At 58.3% G+C, this 19,171-nt stretch overlaps 2 protein-coding genes across 2 annotated transcripts in view; one reads left to right on the forward strand and one right to left on the reverse strand.

Annotated features, from left to right (window-relative positions):
- The first annotated feature begins 600 nt into the window (after positions 1 to 600).
- BRF2 (BRF2 RNA polymerase III transcription initiation factor subunit) lies at positions 601 to 4,745 on the forward strand. Its single transcript, XM_008686593.2, has 4 exons — positions 601 to 1,581; positions 2,291 to 2,350; positions 2,798 to 3,119; positions 3,940 to 4,745. Exons 1-4 carry the CDS (start codon positions 1,428 to 1,430, stop codon positions 4,658 to 4,660), a joined length of 1,257 nt encoding a protein of 418 aa, XP_008684815.2. The 5' UTR covers positions 601 to 1,427; the 3' UTR covers positions 4,661 to 4,745.
- Positions 4,746 to 5,195: 450 nt separating this feature from the next.
- The window catches only part of ADGRA2 (adhesion G protein-coupled receptor A2), a 34,518-nt gene continuing 20,542 nt past the window's right edge, over positions 5,196 to 19,171 (reverse strand). The window contains 18 exon segments of the mRNA XM_040643266.1: positions 5,196 to 7,595; positions 7,598 to 8,064; positions 8,292 to 8,381; positions 8,863 to 9,008; positions 9,468 to 9,591; positions 9,905 to 10,032; positions 10,758 to 10,966; positions 11,559 to 11,775; positions 11,947 to 12,171; positions 12,948 to 13,109; positions 13,236 to 13,385; positions 13,874 to 14,072; positions 14,603 to 14,767; positions 15,315 to 15,528; positions 15,945 to 16,108; positions 16,390 to 16,461; positions 16,640 to 16,711; positions 16,989 to 17,060. Coding sequence (XP_040499200.1) covers positions 6,799 to 7,595; positions 7,598 to 8,064; positions 8,292 to 8,381; positions 8,863 to 9,008; positions 9,468 to 9,591; positions 9,905 to 10,032; positions 10,758 to 10,966; positions 11,559 to 11,775; positions 11,947 to 12,171; positions 12,948 to 13,109; positions 13,236 to 13,385; positions 13,874 to 14,072; positions 14,603 to 14,767; positions 15,315 to 15,528; positions 15,945 to 16,108; positions 16,390 to 16,461; positions 16,640 to 16,711; positions 16,989 to 17,060 — 3,673 coding nt within the window. The 3' untranslated portion in view covers positions 5,196 to 6,798.

Consider the following 19,171-nt stretch of genomic DNA (forward strand, 5'->3'; position numbering starts at 1 on the left):
TCAAATCCTCTGAAGACTCTCTGGGTACATGGTCATTGTGTCACCTGTCTCTTCAGACTAATAAGCTCCACTTTTTATTTTGAAAATGCTCTAGAATGCATAATTTATTAGTCTTCTAAGGAAGGCAGCTGTAAACTGTATCTTATTCCTCAAGGGAGTATCCTGATTTGTTAAGGTCTGACAAAACATCCTGTTCCTCAATTCATTCTGCATAGAGCTGTCCAATCATTTTCTATTCTCAGTAGAACCTTACCTTTCCAACCTCAACCCTCCAATGTAAGGTTGAAATTGAGCCCACAACAGTTCCTAAAATCTGCTAATGCCAAGAGCCTACCTGAAATTCTTCACTTTCAGCCTGGGAAACAAATTCTCCACACACACTTTAGGCACTTGCTGACTCCCATCTGCTTTCTTGGAGTCATAAGGGACAGACTTCTGGTGGTACTTGTCAGTTAACTCAATGTTCTTGTTTTTCAGACATAGCTGATTCTAAAACTTTCAAGCATTAAAATCTTCATTCTTAATGAGTGCAGTTAGGATTTACTTAGAAAATACTCTCTTTTGGTGACTTTTAGTTTTTATTCAAACATAACATGCAGAATTTAAATGTGTAAGCTTGGTTTCTGTGATAGCATCACTGGAGGCACAATTTTGCTCAAGATTCTTTGATCTATACTGTACCGAGTTAGGAACTTTGGAGCCAGAATCTTGGAGAATCTTAAAGCTCAGCTTTTAAAAACATCTAAATCTGCTTGAAGCCTCCAGTTTGCCCAAAGCCCCACCACCCCCATATTCCTTCACTCCCACCTCCCTTAGAGAATCCTTGCCTAGTCTCTGAAAGCATTTGTGTTTGCCACTCTGGATTTTCATTCAACTCCCTCACTCTATAGTTGAGAAAAATAGACTGCAAAGAGAGGAAACAACTCGCCCGGGAAAGCCGCTCTGGAGAGTAGAACACAATTTCCTGCTCTCTCACTACAATATTCTTCCTTTTAGGCAAACTCTGTACTATGGCCAAAATCAACGTTTGTTACCTAAGAGAAATGGAGAATCTATGACTCCCCTAGCATTTCAGAAAGGAGAGTTGCGGGAACAGCAACAATTTCTCGTGTGTTACGTGTGTCCACGTAGGTAGAAATCTCACCCAAATTCAACCCCGTCAAACTGACCACAGATACCCGGGAAGACGGGGTCCGCACCCGGAACCTCCTTTCCTAGCTCATGTTTCTACCCGAGCCCAAAGAGAAACGGACCGGAAGTGACGCGCAGCAGGCCCACAGAATCACCTACGTATACCGTGGTTGCTCTGGCCGGAAGAGAAGGGTGCAGCGCTTAGAAGGCTCCCCTCCTAGTGCCTGCTTCTCCACTGTTGCTGTTGCCGACGTAGGAGTAGATACCTGAAAGCTTCCGCGGCTCTGGGTTGTGAGATGCCGGGCGGAGGCCGCTGCCCCGATTGCGGGTCCACTGAGCTCGTGGAAGACTCGCACTATTCGCAGAGCCAGCTGGTGTGCTCAGACTGTGGCTGCGTGGTCACCGAGGGGGTCCTTACTACCACCTTCAGCGACGAAGGCAACCTCCGAGGTAACTGTGCCGGCCTTTCCGGGGCCGTGGGTATAGCCTGGGGTGGTGAGGGATTGACGCCAGAGTCCTCGGATTCCTTTCGCTCCCTCTTGGCACGTATGCGGTAAACTACGGGAGAAAGTGACCGAGTGAGCTGCGGGAGGTCAGGGACTGCCATTCATTTGTTTTTCTAGCACCTAGTACGGTATCTGGCATCCATATATATATTTATATGGAGAGAGAGAAGGTATAATAAACTTTGACCAAGTGAAACAAAGAGAAAGTTCCACTCAGTTTACCTAGTCTGGATGTGACGGAAGTGTTGTGGGTCAGTTCTTTACAAATACGGCCAGATTATTAACCCCGAAGTGGTCTTTAGCACTAATTGGCAAAAACATCTTTTTCTTTGCTTCCCGAGTCCCTGGCCAGTGGAGCCCTCTAAGTCAGCAGTTAGGAGAATTGCCTGGATTGGATATACAGGGGGGAGGGCTGAAAATTTGGAACACTCAAAGTCACTTTAGTGTATTCCTGACCTTCCTCAGTCTCTGTATTTGATAATGCTTGTGGACATAGAAAACAGGATAGACTTTTAATGTGCAAAAATGGGTACCTACTGTGAGACAGGGAGCAGAGCCTAATGAGATGAATTCTCCCCAGTTTTGTGTGGTGAGAGGCCAGGGATCTGGTGAATGAAGGCAAAACAAGCTGTTTGTTGTCCATTATCTTACAGAAGTAACTTATTCCCGAAGCACCGGGGAAAACGAACAAGTTAGTCGCAGCCAGCAACGAGGTGAGAATCAACCTTTTGTGATACGGTGACCTTAAAGAAAATTCTGTCGATGGTCCAGCCCATCCTCTTGCTTTTCCTCCTTTCAGCATTACTGTGTAAGGTAGAGCAGAAGAGGATGGTAATTAGAAGTAAAGAATGGAGGTGGTTCGAACTCAGTTTACAGTTTGGGTTTGTCGGGGTTGCGTTAGAGGTAGAACCACGCATCCCAGATCATACTTTGGCTTGGCTCTGAATCAAGCCAGCCGCCAAAGAATGGTGGGTTGAAATGTGACCGCTTTCCACAGATTTTTTTGTGCCTTTAGAATGACCTCACCAAATGCCACTCTTGTCATCGTAGAAAGGTGCATTATTCGTGCATCTGGTGTCAGGGGCAAGTTTAGCAGAAATTGCTAGGAGCTGCCCAGTAGCGCCTGTGACCCCTCTAACTCCTACTGTGGGCTTTCTCAGGTCTCCGCCGAGTGAGAGACCTCTGCCGAGTTCTGCAGCTGCCGGCGACGTTTGAGGACACGGCCGTTGCCTACTACCAGCAGGCACACCGGCACGCAGGCATCCGTGCTGCCAGGCTGCAGAAGAAGGAGGTGTTGGTTGGCTGCTGCGTCTTAGTCACGTGCCGGCAGCATAACTGGCCCCTCACCATGGGAACCGTCTGCACCCTGTTGTACGCAGATCTGGATGTGTTCGCCGGCACCTACATGCAGATAGTGAAGCTCCTGGGGCTGGATGTGCCGTCGCTGTGCTTGGCAGACCTGGTGAAGACGTACTGTAGCAGGTACCGCCCGCTGGGAACCCTGGGGTGTGGTGCGCCTTAGACCTGACTCCTTCGACCTTTGGCTGTCTCTTTTTCACCAAAGCCCCTCGAAAGGGATTGGGAGAGCAACGAATTCTCCCTCCCTTGTGCCTAGTAATCATAAGGTTAAATCCGTTTCACAGTTCTAAACTGCTGGCATTTCCAAATCCCTTTGCCCTTACTGCAGCCTAATGCCATAGCAAAGCAGGTGTTAGCCTTGGCTCAGGGCTGCTGAGTTGCGGCCCTTGCGTTGTGCGTGGCCCGCGTGGCTGTGTGCCACGGCCCTGCCTCAGCAGGGTCATCTGTGAATGCGGGTGAAAGGATGTTAGTGATGGGGCTGGAGCTAGAAGCTAAAGCTTTTTCTTTTTCTAAGTAGCTGTGTTCTTTTCTTTTTTTTCTGAAAAATAAGGTCGAAAGCAAAGGCTGTCAGTGTCCAGTGGCGCTGGGTTTGCTCAGTTACTTGCTAGCTGGATGACTCTGGGCTGGTTTTTTTTTAACTATAAGCGCATATAATGGGGTGTAGAGGAGACGAAAGAACATTTGGGAAGCGCTCAGAATATGGCTGACCGGGGTGCTGACAAACATGAGCTTCCTTGCGCGTTCTCCTGCCCTTCACCGCACAGGTGGAAGACTCCACCGGTCTTCTCTCAGCACCTGTAGGAACGCGCTGCCCAGCGCACTTGAGTCTTCCGAGAGGAGGGAAGAGCCCTCCCGGTGCGAGGGGACTGCTTTTCCTCACTTTGCCAGAGCAGCCCCCTCCCCCAAAGGTATGGAGACCAGACCCTCATTTTGGTTCTTTCAGCTTCAAACTGTTCCAGGCCTCCCCGTCCGTGCCAGCCAAATACGTGGAAGACAAAGAGAAGTTGCTATCGCGAACACTGCAGTTGGTGGAGCTGGCAGACGAGACGTGGCTGGTGACTGGGCGGCACCCCTTGCCCGTCATCACGGCTGCCACCTTCCTGGCTTGGCAGTCGCTGCAGCCTTCCGCGCGTCTGACATGCTCCCTTGCCCGGTTTTGTAAACTGGCGGATGTGGACCTGCCCTGCCCTGCTCCATCCCGCCTGCAGGAGCTGCTGGCTGTGCTGCTGCGGATGGCGGAGCAGCTGGCATGGCTGCAGGTGCTGGGGCTTGACAGACGGTCTGTGGTGAAGCACATCGGCGACCTTCTGCAGCACCGCCGCACATTGGTCCGCAAAGCCTTTCGAGACGGAACGGCAGAGCAGGAAGCCGGGGAGAAGGAACTGCAGGGACGGGGCCAGGGGCCAGGGCAGGGAAACGAGGAGGTGGCGGCGAGTAGTTCCTTGAGGTTGCCTGAGGGCAAGCGGCCAGCCAGTCCTGCCCTTCTCCTCCCACCTTGCATGTTGAAGCCCCCAAAGCGGATCTGTCCCCCACCCCCTATCTCCACGGTCACCGGAGATGAGGACATTTCTGACAGCGAAATAGAGCAGTATTTGCGTACCCCTCAGGAAGTCCGGGACTTTCAGAAAGCTCAGGCTGCCACGGGGCTTTCTAACCCTCCCTGATGTGCCTCCAGGGAGCACTCCCACCATTCTGACAGCAGCTTGATCATAGGCCTGTCATATTCAGAGAAATAAGTGTGAGCCCTGAGGTGTTTTGTTCTGTTTTTCCTTCTTATTTAAAGGAACCAAGGGCTCTGCAGTTCATTGGACCCTGGGTCCTGGAGCAGAAGTCGGGAGTGATGCAGGGACAACGGGGTTGGAGAGAATCCCGTCCCTGAGAGGGACGGTCCCAGAGAGGAAGGTGCACACAGTCATATTATGAGGGATGGCTTTCCTCCTGGACTGGTTGGGGCATGTCGGGCTTGCTTCTGGTTTGGACTGGACACACTGCTGCTGCGGGCCTCATGGGCCCTCCCTGCTGGTGTGGAGCGGTTGGGTTGCCATTTCAAGTGGTATCAGCCCTCAGAGGATGGGAACTGGGCAGCTCTTGGCCCTGTGTCCATCCACAGGCGTTGGCCGGTTCTCGTGTACGGGGTCATAAAATCCTCTACCTCATAAGAAAAGGACCGTGGGTGGACTAAAGTTACATAGCTCAAAGGGCTTTGCAAAATTTTAATATATTAAAACAAGAGGCATCTGCTAGAAAACATTCTATTGTATAAAACCCGAGCTTTTAAAAACATGTTTTCTTTGGCACTTTTCATCCCCTCCCTCCCTTTTCCCCAGCGTATTGCAGAAAGCTCTCCAGTGCTAAGGCATTGGCAGGGTACGTAAACAGCAGCCAGCATTGTGGAAGAATAATACGAAGCTTTTTTTTTTTTTTTTTTTCTGGTCTAATATTGTCTGTGCAGCAAGCATAAATAACAGGATTCATCCCAAGGTGTGTGGGTTTTCTCCCCTCCCTTTTGTCTTTTGCCTTGGTGATCAGACTATGGGGACAGGGACACTGAGAGGGGACCTGGACCAGGTCTGGTTTTCCTGTTCCTCTTCACCAGGCTCAGCTTTCCCTCCACTTTTCATTGGGTCCTGTAATAAAAGGCTGGTGGTTGCTTTTTAGGTTGGGGGAAATCTGGGTGCTGGTGTTTAAAAGTAGTGAAGGCACAGGCCCCACATGAGCTGCAGGGACCCTACCTGCTGCCCTGGGGGATTCAGCTTGGCTTTTGTGAGGCAGGAAGCCGGTTCAATGTTTAGACGTTTCTCCCTAACCTGGAGCTAGAGATCAGATTCTTGTAATGGTTCTTACGTATGGCCTCATGGAGGCAGGGAAGTGCTCTTGCTCAGTCCCTTCGTGTTGGTAGGTGGAGACTGGGGCCGTGGGTCTTGTAACTGAACTGTAAGTGCTTCTCCAGCACCATCTGTGGCCTTGTGGTGGCGCCTCTCTTCAGAGCACTGTTTACAGGGCCCGGTTTAGGGCATGATTGCTTCCGCTCCAAGTCTAAGCAGTCCTCGCTGCTTGCCTCAGATCTCCCCTGGGTATCTGGCAGAGTCCGCTGCTTAGGTGCCGGCCCCGGCTTCGTCTCGAGCCACCACCTCGAAAGCCCTGCTGTAGGGTTTGTGTACCACTCCTGTGGGACGTGCCGTCCCTGATCGTGCACCTTTTCCCTAGAACACTATCTCCAGGGCTGCCTTTCACACTGTTCACCTTCTCTTGCATAGTTTATCTTCAAAGCAGCACCTGTGGGTCCCGGTCCCCTGGCTCATCTGCTAGACTGGCCCCTAGTTGGCTGAAAGCTGGGTGGGGGAGAGGCCCTAGGATCTAGGCACAGATGGCTGACTTCAGAGGGCAGTGAGGAGAGAACACGGTTCTCAAACTCCCATCTGTGTTTTCCTGATAAGGTGGAGGGCCACCAGTGAGGCAGGGCGCATAAGATGTGGGGAGTACCTAAGGAGGAGCCCACCTCCCACAGGCCGACAGGACCTTCCCCCACTACCCTGGACGGCACCGAGTCGACTGCCAAAACTAGCGTGGGCTGGGACGGAAATGTGTCCTGCTCGCAGTCCTGGGATCGTCGCTACCCCAGAGACGGCCCTCTTGGCAGTGGCAGGCCTCCCGCCTGTCCTTTTCCCCAGCCTCCGGGCCTAAAGCGGTGTACCCAGCGGCAGACCCAGGCACCTCTCCCTCAAACCTGCTGACGTACCGCTGGACGTCTTTGAGGGCCCCGGAGAAGCCGGCGTGTCCCACAGCGTCGCCCGCCCCCGCCCTAGACGGTGGTCTCGCTCTTCCAGAGCCCCGTCTTCATGCAGGCGCCTCCGGCCGCGTCGGCGCCCGGCCCGCCGAGGTCGTCGTACTTGGCCCCCTTGGGCGCGCCGTTGAGACTGGCGGCGTTGAGCGGGTACGAGCGCCTCTTGCTGTCCCGCTCGGGCGCGCCGGCCCCGCCGCCCTTGAGGTTGTCGCGACTGGCGCTGTGGCGCTGGCCCGGCCGGCCGGCATCGGGGGGCGGCGCGGCGCTCGTGTCGCTGCCCTCCGACGGCGTGAGCATGGGCTCACCCTCGAGCTGCAGGCCCGGGCTGTTGCGGCTGCTGCCCGGGTAGCTGTCGGACGGGCTGTTGTGCAGGCTGCCGCTCTCGCTGGACAGCAGCTCGGGCGCCCCGGCCGCCGCGCCCGCGCGCAGTGCCTTGAGCCGGTTCTTGGCGCCGGCCTCTCCCGCGCGGTGCCCCTTGGCCCGACTCTTGTGCGCTCGGCGCCCGTGGTGCAAGTTGTTGGGGTGGCGGGGAGCCAGGCTGCCCCGGGAGCCTGTGGGCTCAAGCTCCCCTTCCCCGCGGGCCACCACCCCCGCCTCGCACACCTGACTCTGGGCCAGCTGCAGGTTGGTGAGTTTGCAGGGGCCCAGGGGCGGCGCGTGGCCGCTGCTGCCGCTCGGGGACGACTTCAGGGAGGGCGGGCCCTCTCCGAATACGGGCGAAGTGTCCTCTGGGGCGGCGGGCACGGCCCGGGGTGAGGCGCGGGAGGCCGAGGCCTGGGGGCAGCAAGCACGCCAGGAGGCCCTGACGTCCCGCGCCGGGCACAGTGGTGGGTGAAGACGAAGAGTCCCAGGGCGGAGGCCGCCGCCCCGTACAGGCAGCTGCACACCACCCGGGGCAGCCAGCGCTGGGACACGGCCAGAGCCCCACAGGCCCACATGGCCAGGTACAGGAAATGCGTGGTCACCAGCGCCCCCAGCTGGACTCCCGGAGAATAGAGGCCGTCACCATCCTCCGGGGGCCCTGGTGTCACCACCCCAGCGCTCCCAGTAGCCAGAAGGGAACCTGAGTCATTGAGGAGGGGGCCGCTGCTTCTGAGCCTGGTGGAACCCCTCAGCTCCTCCCCTGTCTCCAGGGAGACCCTGCTGGTCCCCCCCTTTGGACTCTGTGCCAGAGGACCCCGCAAGCGCAGCCCTGCACACAGGAAATAGATCCAGGTGATCAGCAGGATCAAAGCCACCGGGATGTAGAAGGCTCCCAGGCTTGGACGCCACACCAGCCAGCAGCTGAGGGGAGACACAGGCAGCGGATGAGGAGGGAGAGCGTGTCAGGTGGCTGGGTGGCTGGGGAGATAGCACATGGTGCGTGGCAAGGCAGACACTGGTTTAGGCAACATGCATGGGTTTGGGCTGGGTCACGGGCGGGGTGGGCCTGCAGGTGCCCCTGCCAGTGAAGCAGAAGGCACCCTGCGTCGGGGCGGGTAGGTCTGGGGCAGGCAGGCAGCGACGCTTACTAGGGGCTGTGGTCCCGGTAGTTGTGGATGTTGACCGCAGCTGTGATGCCACAGATAATGAGTGGGATCCCTCCCGCGATCAGATAGAACCTGGAAACGAATGGGGTTTGGGGGTCAGAGAGATGGAGAACCAAGGGGGTTGGGGCCAGATGCTCAGAAACCTTGACTCGGGGTCTCTGTCCCAACCTCTTCCTCTTAAAATTCTGTCAATTTTTTGCAGGCTCAGTAGGTTCCCAGGGAACTTGGCCATGACTGACTGTTCTAAGGGACAGAGGCCAGAATTGCTCTCTCACCTGAAACAGTACAGAAGTCAGGGTGCCACGCGGGTTTCCAGGATCTCTACCCAGTGCCCCTTGGAGTCCCTCCTTTCCCTGGCCTCGTCGTCCCTGAAAAGCCCTAAGGATGCACCCACGCCATGGCCTTGGGCAACCTGGCGCCACCTGGGGCTGCGCCTCTTCTGTCTTGGGAGAGTGCTCTGCCCTGCCTCCACCCTGGGAGAACAGATGGTGGGGGCCTCCACCCGCCTTGGGAGCCCTTCACCCTTGCAAAGCTGACAGCTGGAGGCAAGTACCGGAGCATGGGGCGGGGCGCGGGTGGGGCCGCGTCCCCTTCTTGGGGAGGGGGCTCTCTCCAGGTGAGCTCCTTGTGGAGGACGCGGGCCTTCACACCCATCCAGAGCAGTGTGGACAGCGAAGAGTAGTGCAGAGTGATGCCCACCTGCGGGGTCAAGCCACAGAGGCTGGGGGACCGGGCGGCTACTGCTGGAGCCACGCCAGAGCCCCAGTCCATAGTGCTACTCCCCCACCGCTCCCACAGTCCCACCCGCAGCTCTACCCTGGTCCTCCTGCTGTCACTCTCGCTCCTTCCACCCCACGCTTCTCTCCCACTCGGGAGACTTTTCGCAACCCTGCCATTGCTGTCTGCCCTGGCCCTGACCTCTCCTTCATTGCAGATCCCCACTCTCCATTTTGAAGACCCATCTCCTGGTTTCTCTACTTCTTACCACCTGTACTTCCATGGCCCCCACCCCCAGCAGGGCTGGACTCAACAGTGAAGCTGGGGCATATTAACATGAGTCCTCCTCTTTCCCCCTGCACCTCCCAACTCTGTGCCTAGGCTGCCATCACTCATCTTGGAGTGCCCCCCACCCCCACCCCAGCCCCTTCTCCATCTTACTGCCTGGCAGACCATGTGGTTGTTGGTGAGTGTGATGCCTCCTGCAAAGACGGCGGAGGTCATGGCCATGTGGAAGCACAGGTTCAGCAGCATGTGCCAGCCCTTCCGGGACACGTGGATGGAGCTGCCCCAGAAACAGTCTTTAATTAATGGGCCACCCACCCAAGGTCAGGCCCATGGGGTCTCAAGGCCATTGGGACAGCAAAGGGGGAGGCAGATATCTGTGTGCGTGCATGTGTGTGAATGTAATAGAGGCCCCAGGGCGGGAAGGGCTTAACCCCCAAAATGTGTTTTCCAGCCCTAGGACCTTCAAATAAAATGCTAGGCAAGAGCCCGGGAACGTCATGTGGACCCCCTTGGGAAAGAAGCACGTGGCCAGTACTCAGTGAGACCCACAGCCTTCCCTCCACATCCTCGCTTCCCACAGGAGCTCCCACCTGTGGCTGAGGATGTAGGTGATGATGGTGGAGAAGAGGCAGAGCAGCAGCACGGCCGTACAGGGGTACACGACGGGGTGCAGCCCCGCCCCGGGGCCCCCCACCTCCCTGGGGAAGGCACTCAGCTCCTGGAAAGAGTAGGACAGGGGAAGTATTAGGAAGCCAGGGGTAGAGGCCGCCCCATGGAGTCCTGGCCCGTCCCTACTTCTCAAGCCCAGACAGCTATGGTCCTTAGCTTTGGCCCCTGTCCATCCAGGTGGGCAAAGACGTAAGTGCTGAGACAGCCACTCTTAGCAAGTCAGCCCCTGGTAGTGTTAATAATCGACCACTGGCCAGTTCCTCCCTCCTCGTCTCTTGCCCCTCTGGGGACTTTTCTCGGCCTAAATATCGGAGATGACCAAAGAGGGGGAGGTTTTTGTCTATAATCCAGCTGCATGCCTGCTCAGGATCTGGGAAAGTGGGGTGCAAAATGTGGTGAGGGAGGGTGAACTGGACAGGAGTGAGTGACGAGGGTGACCAGAAAGGAGAAATGTTCCCAGATTTTTTTTTTCCACTTTAACAATCTGGGTCTCAGAGAGTGTAGGATGTGAAGACCAGGCTGGGTAGTTCCAGATCCATCTCTCTCCATGAGTGGAGGCAGGACCTCCCTGTCTCCTGAAAGATGAAAAGGTGTGGGGAAGACCAGAGGGGCATTTCCCCATGAAAGCTACAGTCACGAGGCCCGACGAGGCTGCTCTCCTTTCTGTAGTTCTCTGTGGCCCCAGGTGGTCAGAATAGCCCCATCCTCACCCCCACCTCACCCCCGTTCCCAGCTGCCTGGTTCTCCCGAGCTCCCAGCCCCCATTCCGCTCACCATGAGCACGGCCACATTGCCCAAGTGCTGGCAGTGCAGAGAGCTGACATTGGGCTGGCTGGAGCGGAGCTGGCAGCCCTCGGAGCTCCAACCCCCGGGGCCCCCCGGCCCGTCCTGGCTCCACCAAGCTGCCACAGGTTCAGCCCCCTCAGCCCAATGCCGAAGCGAAATGGCCACTGGCTCGGTCAGGTTGCCCACACCACAGCCACCTGCAGGGGAGAGGGAAGTCCACACAGGTAGGACGAGGCCGTGGGGAGGCTCGCCCTACAGAATTAAGCAGCAGCAAGACCACAACGGCCGAGGTCCCATTAACCCCCCCCGCCCCGGGGGCACAGCATGTGCTGGGCTTCTGGAAATAGTTAGATTCCATTTCGGGCCCTGCCTTCCGGGTTGTCAGTCTCACGGGGTGACCCAAGGATGAATCAAAATAAAGCACTGGGAGGTGGCCCATTCTAAATGCCAAATGAGTGGTGGCTGGGGTCGGGGAAAGGAAGGCAGAAGGTACTATTGAGGGAGAGGAAGGTGAAGAGAGGGCTGGGGTGGTGGGGGTGGTGTTTGTAACCCTTCTGAAATTCGACAAATCTGGGGTATAAATTCCAATGTCTTCCAGAGTCTTTTCTCCAGCAGTCCCTTCCTTGGGAGGATGTCTCTGTCCCTTATCCTCCTGGGAAATGGGGAGGGGCCACTGTGCTCAGCCACCTCCCCCAGGGTTAGGGGACGCTGTGGGTGAGGGAAGGGTAGGTGGAAGGGGCACCAGGCAGACATTTGGGAGCGCTCTGTGTGGGGAGTTCAGTCCCTTACTGGTTCCTGCAAAGATGACCGGGGTGGCCACACCGCGCCTCTTGCCAGGCCCAGCGGCTCCAGGGCGGGAAGTGTTGCCGTGGCTGCGGAAGAGGCGGCCATTTCGGAAGACCAGCAGTTGCAGGGTGCAGTCTGGGGGGACAGGGGGAGCCAGGGCAGCCGGAAGGGACGAGAACAGACTGGGCGGCAGCTGGATGGACGCCAGGGCCACGCTGTTCTGGGGGGACATCGGAGTTCCTCAGAGACATCTGGGAACCCCTAGGACTCTGAGGCCTTCCGGTCCCCTCCTCCCACCTCCCCTGAACCCCTTTTCTGGATCTGCTTCCCAGCCCCACCAGTCACCTGCGTTGAGGCGCGTCTGCCCCCACGTCCCTCCCCCGGTGCCCACCTTGATGTGGAAAGACGACAGAGAAATGCTGGGTCTCCCTGTGGTACAGCGGAAGCGGAGCTGCTGATCAGTCAGGGGCTCGGGCTCCGGAGAGGGGTTCTGGCCAGGGCCCCCGGGCCGCACGCCTGCCGCTCCTGCCTCCCTTCTCTGGAAGGCTGTGCAGGTCAGCCCCACGTAGCTGTGTGGCTTGATGAGGTAGGCCTCCAGTGCCACGTTCCTCGAGTTCTAGGGACAGGGAACTTGTCACCCCCCACCTGAGTCCAGCGGCTCTCTCTTGGCCTCTCACCTGCCACTTCCCAGTCCCTCCGCAGACTGGCTCAGGCTGTGCCCCCTACACGTTAGTCCTGTCTTTTCAAGGCGTGGCAGCATATGTCTGCTGTGGAGTCTCTCCAGCCCCTGGCCACCTTCTCCTGAGACCCTTCCTCCCACTCACACCCTACCTTGTACCTTGCTCGCCTCTTAGCAGATACTAGTTCTGCCCCAACCAAGCCACAGAGCAGGGTCCTTGTCCAACCTCCTTACACTGCTCAAAGTGCCTGCAGTGGTGGTTAAGTGGTTCACAACCCACCATTGGCAATGTCACCCTCTTCTTAGGGAGGGGTCCCCATGAGTCCTCATTCCATCCCAGTGCTGTCGCCCTGCTTCCAAGCTTCCTCTTATTCATTCCTTCGACTCCTTTTGCCCTTCTTCCCTTTTATTTCTATTGGGCTAGCATTACAACTTGGTTCCCCACCATGAAGTCTTGCAGAACTTGTCCCTATCACTGGCCCCCTCCCTCTCCTTTGCACTGCCCCCGACGACTCGGAATCGGATTCCACACAACTGAGTCATGCTCGGGGTTCTCGCAAGCTGGGTGCATAGCAGGTGCATACTTGGAGGACTTGGTGGCCAAAGACAGGAGTATTTCCCTCCTGGCAAGCGAGGGCCAGCCCCAGTTGACCCTAAGGTCCCTCCCAGCTCTAGGCTCCCCAAGGAGCTCCCTCCCAGCTGATCCATATTACCACAGAGATGTGCTGGGCATGGGGGCTGAGGGCAGCCCCCCCAATGCGCTCCAGGGCACCCACAATGCCACTGCAGGCCTTGTCCTCGCGCTGGGCCAACCACAGCAGGTGCTCGTCCACCAGCATCAGGTTGCTGGCCATGTCCACCATCACCTCCACCAGCTGGGGGTGGGGGGAGGTAGGGAGTCACTGAGAGCAGGAGTGGGGTTTGGGGCCCAGCCGCTGGGGCACGAGAAGCTTGAGCAAATGGAGGGTGGTTTCCAGGGGCCCCAGAGGGTTGAATCTCACCTCTTTGATCTGGTCGACATAACCCAAAAATTTCTGGATCATCTGAGCCACATAGACAACGTCCATCATGTCCGAGAAGCTGGCTGCCTCCGCCGTGTACACGCGCAGCTGGTGAGCCAGGGTCAGCGCGTTGGAGGCGTTGATGGGCATCTGGGAGAATTGAAGGAAGAAAGATCGTCCAGTCTGCGCCTTCTCCCCTGGGCTGCCCCTAGGGGGCCCCCTCGTCTGTGCTGATGCTCAGGGCCACAGTGCCTGGGGAGAGGGGTCTAGCCCCCCAGCTGGGTCTCATCAAGACAGGAGGCACACGGAAAGAATGAACTCATCAGGACTCAAGGCCGCCCACTTCTAACACCACTGGCCTAAGGATAACGGGGCGACCTCACGTTGTCCTTGTTTTCCCCCTTCAGGCTGCCCTTGCCGAGTGTGGGAATAAAGATGCTTGGGGTGGCCCTGGAGGGGGAGGGATCTGAATGCCCTAGAAGGAGAAAAGCTAGATGAGAGGAGCAAGAGCCCCTCACTGCTCTCGCCCACAGAATGGAGGAGCAGCAGAGCCCACAGTCATGAGGGGGCTCCCCTTCCCATTCCCCGTCACCAGAGCTGATGGGATACCCCCTGCCCCTCTCCTCTCTTGGCCTCACCAGCACGAAGGTGTAGAGCACCCGGGTGATGTCGTTGGTATACAGACAGTGGGAGTAGTCCCCTGGCTCCCAGCGGCCAGCTCGGTCACACCGGCGGGAGGCTCGGGTGCCTGGGGCGCCCTCGCTGAGGGGCACCGAGGTGAAGGGGTACTGTAGGCAGGACTGGTAGGCCGTGATGCCAGCCAGAGTTCGAGGCCACCTGAGGGCAGAGGCAGGAGGCTGCTGATACCCCAGGCTCCTCAGAGCAAGGGTCCCTCCTCTGCCCTGAGAACTGTGATGCTGAACCCCTTGGGACTGGGGGAGGGATTCAGAGAGAGGCTTCAGACTGGCCTTCTAGGGGCTCCTGAGCTCCACCTTCTGAGTCCGTGTTTGTTCAGACTTGGAGCCCTGACTTCAAGCCCCTTACCCTTTCTGGGCCTGAGTGTTCTCAGCTGTCCCTGGGGAGGATAGTGCCCGCCCTTCCTCACTGAGACGCCCATGGGGATATTAAAATCTGATGCTCCTTGTGGGAGAGTTTCGTAAGCTTTAATGCAAGGAAACAAGACAAAGAAACAACCACCCAAGGGACAGTGAGGCTTGGGGCTGGGACTTGCAGCAGATGGGGAGCTCCGCCCCCCCCCCAAACCCGTGTTCAACGACAACGAGGACGCAGGAGCGGGGGTGGGGGCGTGGGGGCGTGGGGGCGTGGCCAGGTGGTGGTTGGGCCCCGGGCGGCCGAGGGCACCGCACCTGAAGTCCCCGCGGTTGTTGGCGACTCGCTCAGCGGGGCAGTAGGAGGCAGAGGTCTCCAGCACCACAATCTCCACCTTCTTGCTGGCGTTGCCCTGGGCCGTGGACACGGAGCACTCCCACTCCCCCGACGCCCACACGCCGATGTGAGACAGGGTCAGCTCGCTGTGGGCGGGCGGGCGGAGGGAGGGCTGGCTGGGCGAGGCGCTCTCGGCGGCCGCGCCACCCGCCCTAAGCGCCCTGGCCCCTTACACCCGCCGCGCCCTGACTTAGACCGTGTAGGGCAGGGGCTTCGGGGTTCCGTTCTCTTCAACGGAGCGAGGGATACAAGTACATACTCCTTTAATTCCGATTGGCCTTACGGTATTGTTTTCCTGAGCTTCCGTTTCCCCACCTTTATCATGGAGCTAATAATACCTCCCTTGCAAGTCTATTGGAGAGATTCAGTGCCATAACGTAGGTGAGAGTCACTATAGACATTGTTAAAGCGCTAAAGAAACGTCAGATAAAATCATTTTTCTTCTACCAGGCGTCGACTTTCCCTAGCCAGACCATCTATGACTCAGTCCTGGACTTCCATAAACACACACGTGCGCTCTCACGCACAGGAACACACGCTCCAGAACATGTCTGAGCAGGCTCCTTTGGGGGGGGGGATGGGTACTGTGGCCTCCCCCACCCCCGGGCTGGTAAGGGGCAGCAGGGCCCATACCTGGTGATGAAGGTGCAGTCATGGATGAGGCTCTCGGCCAGGAGGATGCCCGCCTGCTCGTCACCCTCCAGGGGGGCCCGGTTGTGGTACCAGCGGATGCGGGTGTCATTGCCCAGGTAGCTGGCAGAGCACTGGAAGGGCAGTCGGTCACCCTGGAACACCACTTGGCGCAGGGACGGGATGAGGTGGTGCGTGTGCAGCTCCAGGGCCCCTTCTGTGGGAGGAGACAGGGGCGGGGAGGCGTTCATGTACTGGGGTGGGAGATGCCAGCAGGGGTAGGGCCAGGCCCCCTCTGCCTGGGGGCCACTCGAGCTGGGGAAAGGGGGCGCAGGAGAAAGCCTCTGGAGATGAGAGCACAGAGGGGAACAGGCAGGCTTTGGACGGGCAGATACAAGTGCTCCTTTCCACGGCACACTTGTGACCCCAAGAATGGGACCAGATGAAAACATAAAGCAGCGGGCCCAAAGAAAGTCTAGGAAGGCTGATGGCTGCAGAAGGCCCCCGTGGATCTGAGGGAGAGGACGCATACCCTGGAGACCGCGCTCACCACCCGGAACGCTTCAGGCACGGGGAGCCTACAGCCAGAGCAGTGGCCCTAGGGCCAGGTGTGCAGGCTGAGGATGTGCTCACCGCAGCGCAGCTGGGCCTCCTGGAGGCCCCCCAGGGCCTGGGCATGTAGGGCTCTGGGGTAGACACAGAGCGTGTGCTCCGACAGCTGCAGGGAGCGATTCCGGGCCCAGGACAGCAGCCAGCGCAGGCGGCAGTCACACGTCAGGTACTCGGTGCCGAGATCCCTGCAGAATGGGGAGAGGGGGCGCAGAGTAGAGCACAGGGAGTGTGGGCTCTGGCGTGGGGATGGAGCCCCGGGAGAGCCTGCGGTTGGAAGAGGCACACTTGGGGCACATGCGCACCACCAGCCTGGCAACAGTGGGAAGGCAAACACGGCGGTTTCAGCCGTTGTCCGGTCCTGCCTACTCGTAAGGCCGGCCACGGTGGTCATGATACATGGTGTGTCCTTCCCGGGCAGAGAAAGGAAGCAGGGCTCCGAGTCCTTGGGCTGGGAACAGATACTCACAGAACCTTAAGGGCTGGCAGCTCATCAAAGACCCCAGGTTGCAGACTGGAGAAGATGTTTCCAGATATGTTTCTGCAGGGGGCAGGGAACAGTGAGCCGGGATCTTAGGGTCTCCCTGGGCCAGAGGAGGGAGGAGTGAGTGAAGGGAACGCAGGGCCTAGGAGGGTCTCATGCTGCCTCCTTCCTCCCGACCCCTCCTTCGAGGTGAGCCTTCCTCCTCCCACCTACCCACTAACTGCCCCTCACTCACAGTCGGAGAAGCCTGGGGAGGCCCTGGAAGGTCTCAGACGTGAGACAGCCAATCCGGTTGTTGGAGAGATCTCTAGGGGGGACACACAACCTCAGCAAGCTGGCCACATGGTAGCACACGGATCCGCTTGTGCGGGACACACCTGTGTGGCTGGGGCTTGTGTGGGGGCAGCACGAACAAGGAGATGGGCTTGAAGTGTCTCCCCCATCTGCCCCCCCATACACTCTGTGGGGACAGGGGCGCTGTGAGTGGGGAGACAAGAAGGGATAGTTGGTCATGGGATCCAGGGGACCATCTCCAGGGACGGGGGAGGGCTGGGAGGGCTTGGGGAGCAAGACAGGCCACTCACAAGCGCTTCAGCTCCCCCAGGCCCAGGAAGGCACCAGGCTGCACCGTGCTGATGACATTGTTCCTTAGGTCCCTGTGGGAGGCAAGTGGGAGCCCTCACACCTCTCCCACTCTGGGGGCCACGTGCTCCCCTGCGGTGGGGAAGCTGCTTTTTACCAGCAGTGCTGGGAACTGGATTTTCTTCTAAATCCCCTCAGCCCTGGTGGGGAGGTTGGATGAAGGACCCCACCTCTCAGGTCCACTTGCTGCCCCCACCTCCGCCCCGGCTGCCAGCAAGGGTGCTGGTCAGAAAGATGTCAGGAAGAATACGGAAGACAAGAGATGGGATGGGGGCCCCTTGGGTGAGGAAGTAGAACCCGGTGGAAACAAGGAGTGGAGCCAGCACCGAACTAGGAGCCGGGAAGCCTCGCCCATGTTGCTCCCAATCCCAGCTGCCAAGGATCTCACAGGGGCTGCTATGAGAACCTTTTGAAAATGGGTGCTTAAGTCTTTCTGTTAAGTCTTTTGTAGATGGCTATACAAAGGTAAGGTCTTCTGGAGCCCAGCCCTGGGGGAGGTATTGCCATAGCTGTCTGTCCATGCTGCTCGCCAGCTGACAGCTGAGGAAACAGGTCTTGCGGCTAATGACTGCCTGGAGGCTGACCTGGGTCTCTGGCCCCAGGGCCGAAGTGCAAAGCCCTCAGAGGCCCCTCATTCTTCAGATGAGGAAGGCAAGGCTGAGGGGGTAAAGGCTTGCTCACCTGCCTTCCCCCCAGGGTCTCCTAGGAGCCCGCAGTGCTGAGGGGAGGTGGCGAGGGAAATGCCATGTCTGGGCTGAGCTCCGGCAGGTCCAATAGAAGAAGGTGGGGTCCCCCCAGGGCTCCAGGGGGCCCAGGGCCTCCCACCCGGAGGCGTGAAGTGCACGTGAGTCATCAGAGCAGCATCTGTCCCAGGATCTGGTTGCTCAAACGCAACCACATGACCAGACGGCAACCCTCCTTCCTTTCATCCCCCACCACCCCAGCGGTGGCGGGGGCAGAGCTGAAGGGGCAGTTCCTGCCCGTTGGGGACCCACTGGTGCCCACCGGGCCCCAGCTCAAGGCCAGACTGGCAGCCTTCTGGGACCACGAAGGACCAAGATGAGTGCTGGCCCACTGGGTGACCTCCCATCCTCTGCTTCCTGAGCACAGCCACTGGAAGAGGGGCTTAGGCCACCAGCTGGCCACTCACCCAACTACTCAAGGACCACCTGAGTCCTTCCTGAGCCCAAGCAGCACGCTTGCAGCCCCACACAGCAACGTACCAGGAAGCCTCCCTGCTCGGCCCGCCTGCCTCCCCTCCTGGCCCCTGGGACGGTGGCTGCAGCCTCCTTGCTTGCTCTCTGCTCTCCACCCAGGGGCTTAGGAGGCAGGGGGCTGGCATGGGGGATTCTTGGAATAACCAACCTGTTGGAAAGAGCCTGTACAGGAAGGAGGAGACTACAGAGATATCTGGGGTTAAACTGTTTTCCAAGGCCCTGTGACCCTCCAGCCCAGGCCAACATGTGGGGCACCTGACCCTGCCTGCCAAAGTCTCAGGGACATGTCTGGAAAATGGGCAGGAGGGGGTTAACTAGTCACTCCCAGCTCTGGGAGAGGAAATGGGTGTCCAGGATGGGGAGGTGCCATCCCACCAGGGGGCCTGTTTTTGCACAGCCAGTCCCAGCTGGGGACAAAAACACCCAGAGAGAGAGAGAGAGAGAAAGAGAGGGAGAGAAATGAAACACTCTCATACCAAGGACTTGGCCTCCATAACCCCGAGTTCCTTGAGAGAGAAGAGAAGGCCACCAGAAGGGGCCAGCTTCCTAGAGGAGGGATGGCGTCCATACCCAGGCGTGCTGGTGGTGACCCAGCAGGGAACGTGCAAGAACGCAGACACTAGATACTCATGCAGCATGGAGACTGGAGATGGACAGGAAGGTGGGGAGCGCCCCGCCTGCCCTGGGGTGCCCCTCCTGCCGGCACCCGTTTTGGTTCCCCGCTCTCCCAGCACCCCCTCTGGTGCTGTTCCAGCATGTGCCCCCTGGCCCCGGTTGGGGTCTGGCCATTCTCAGGGCTCTGCCTCCCACCCCCACGCGGGGAACGGGCAGAGGGAAACACATTCCTCATTGTGTCACTTCCCTTCATGGGCTGCCAAGGGGCTGAGGCCGCAGCCCCCCGCCCCTTC

This window comes from Ursus maritimus, unplaced genomic scaffold (genome assembly GCF_017311325.1).
Source record: "Ursus maritimus isolate PB19 unplaced genomic scaffold, ASM1731132v1 scaffold_28, whole genome shotgun sequence".
NCBI lineage: Eukaryota > Metazoa > Chordata > Mammalia > Carnivora > Ursidae > Ursus > Ursus maritimus.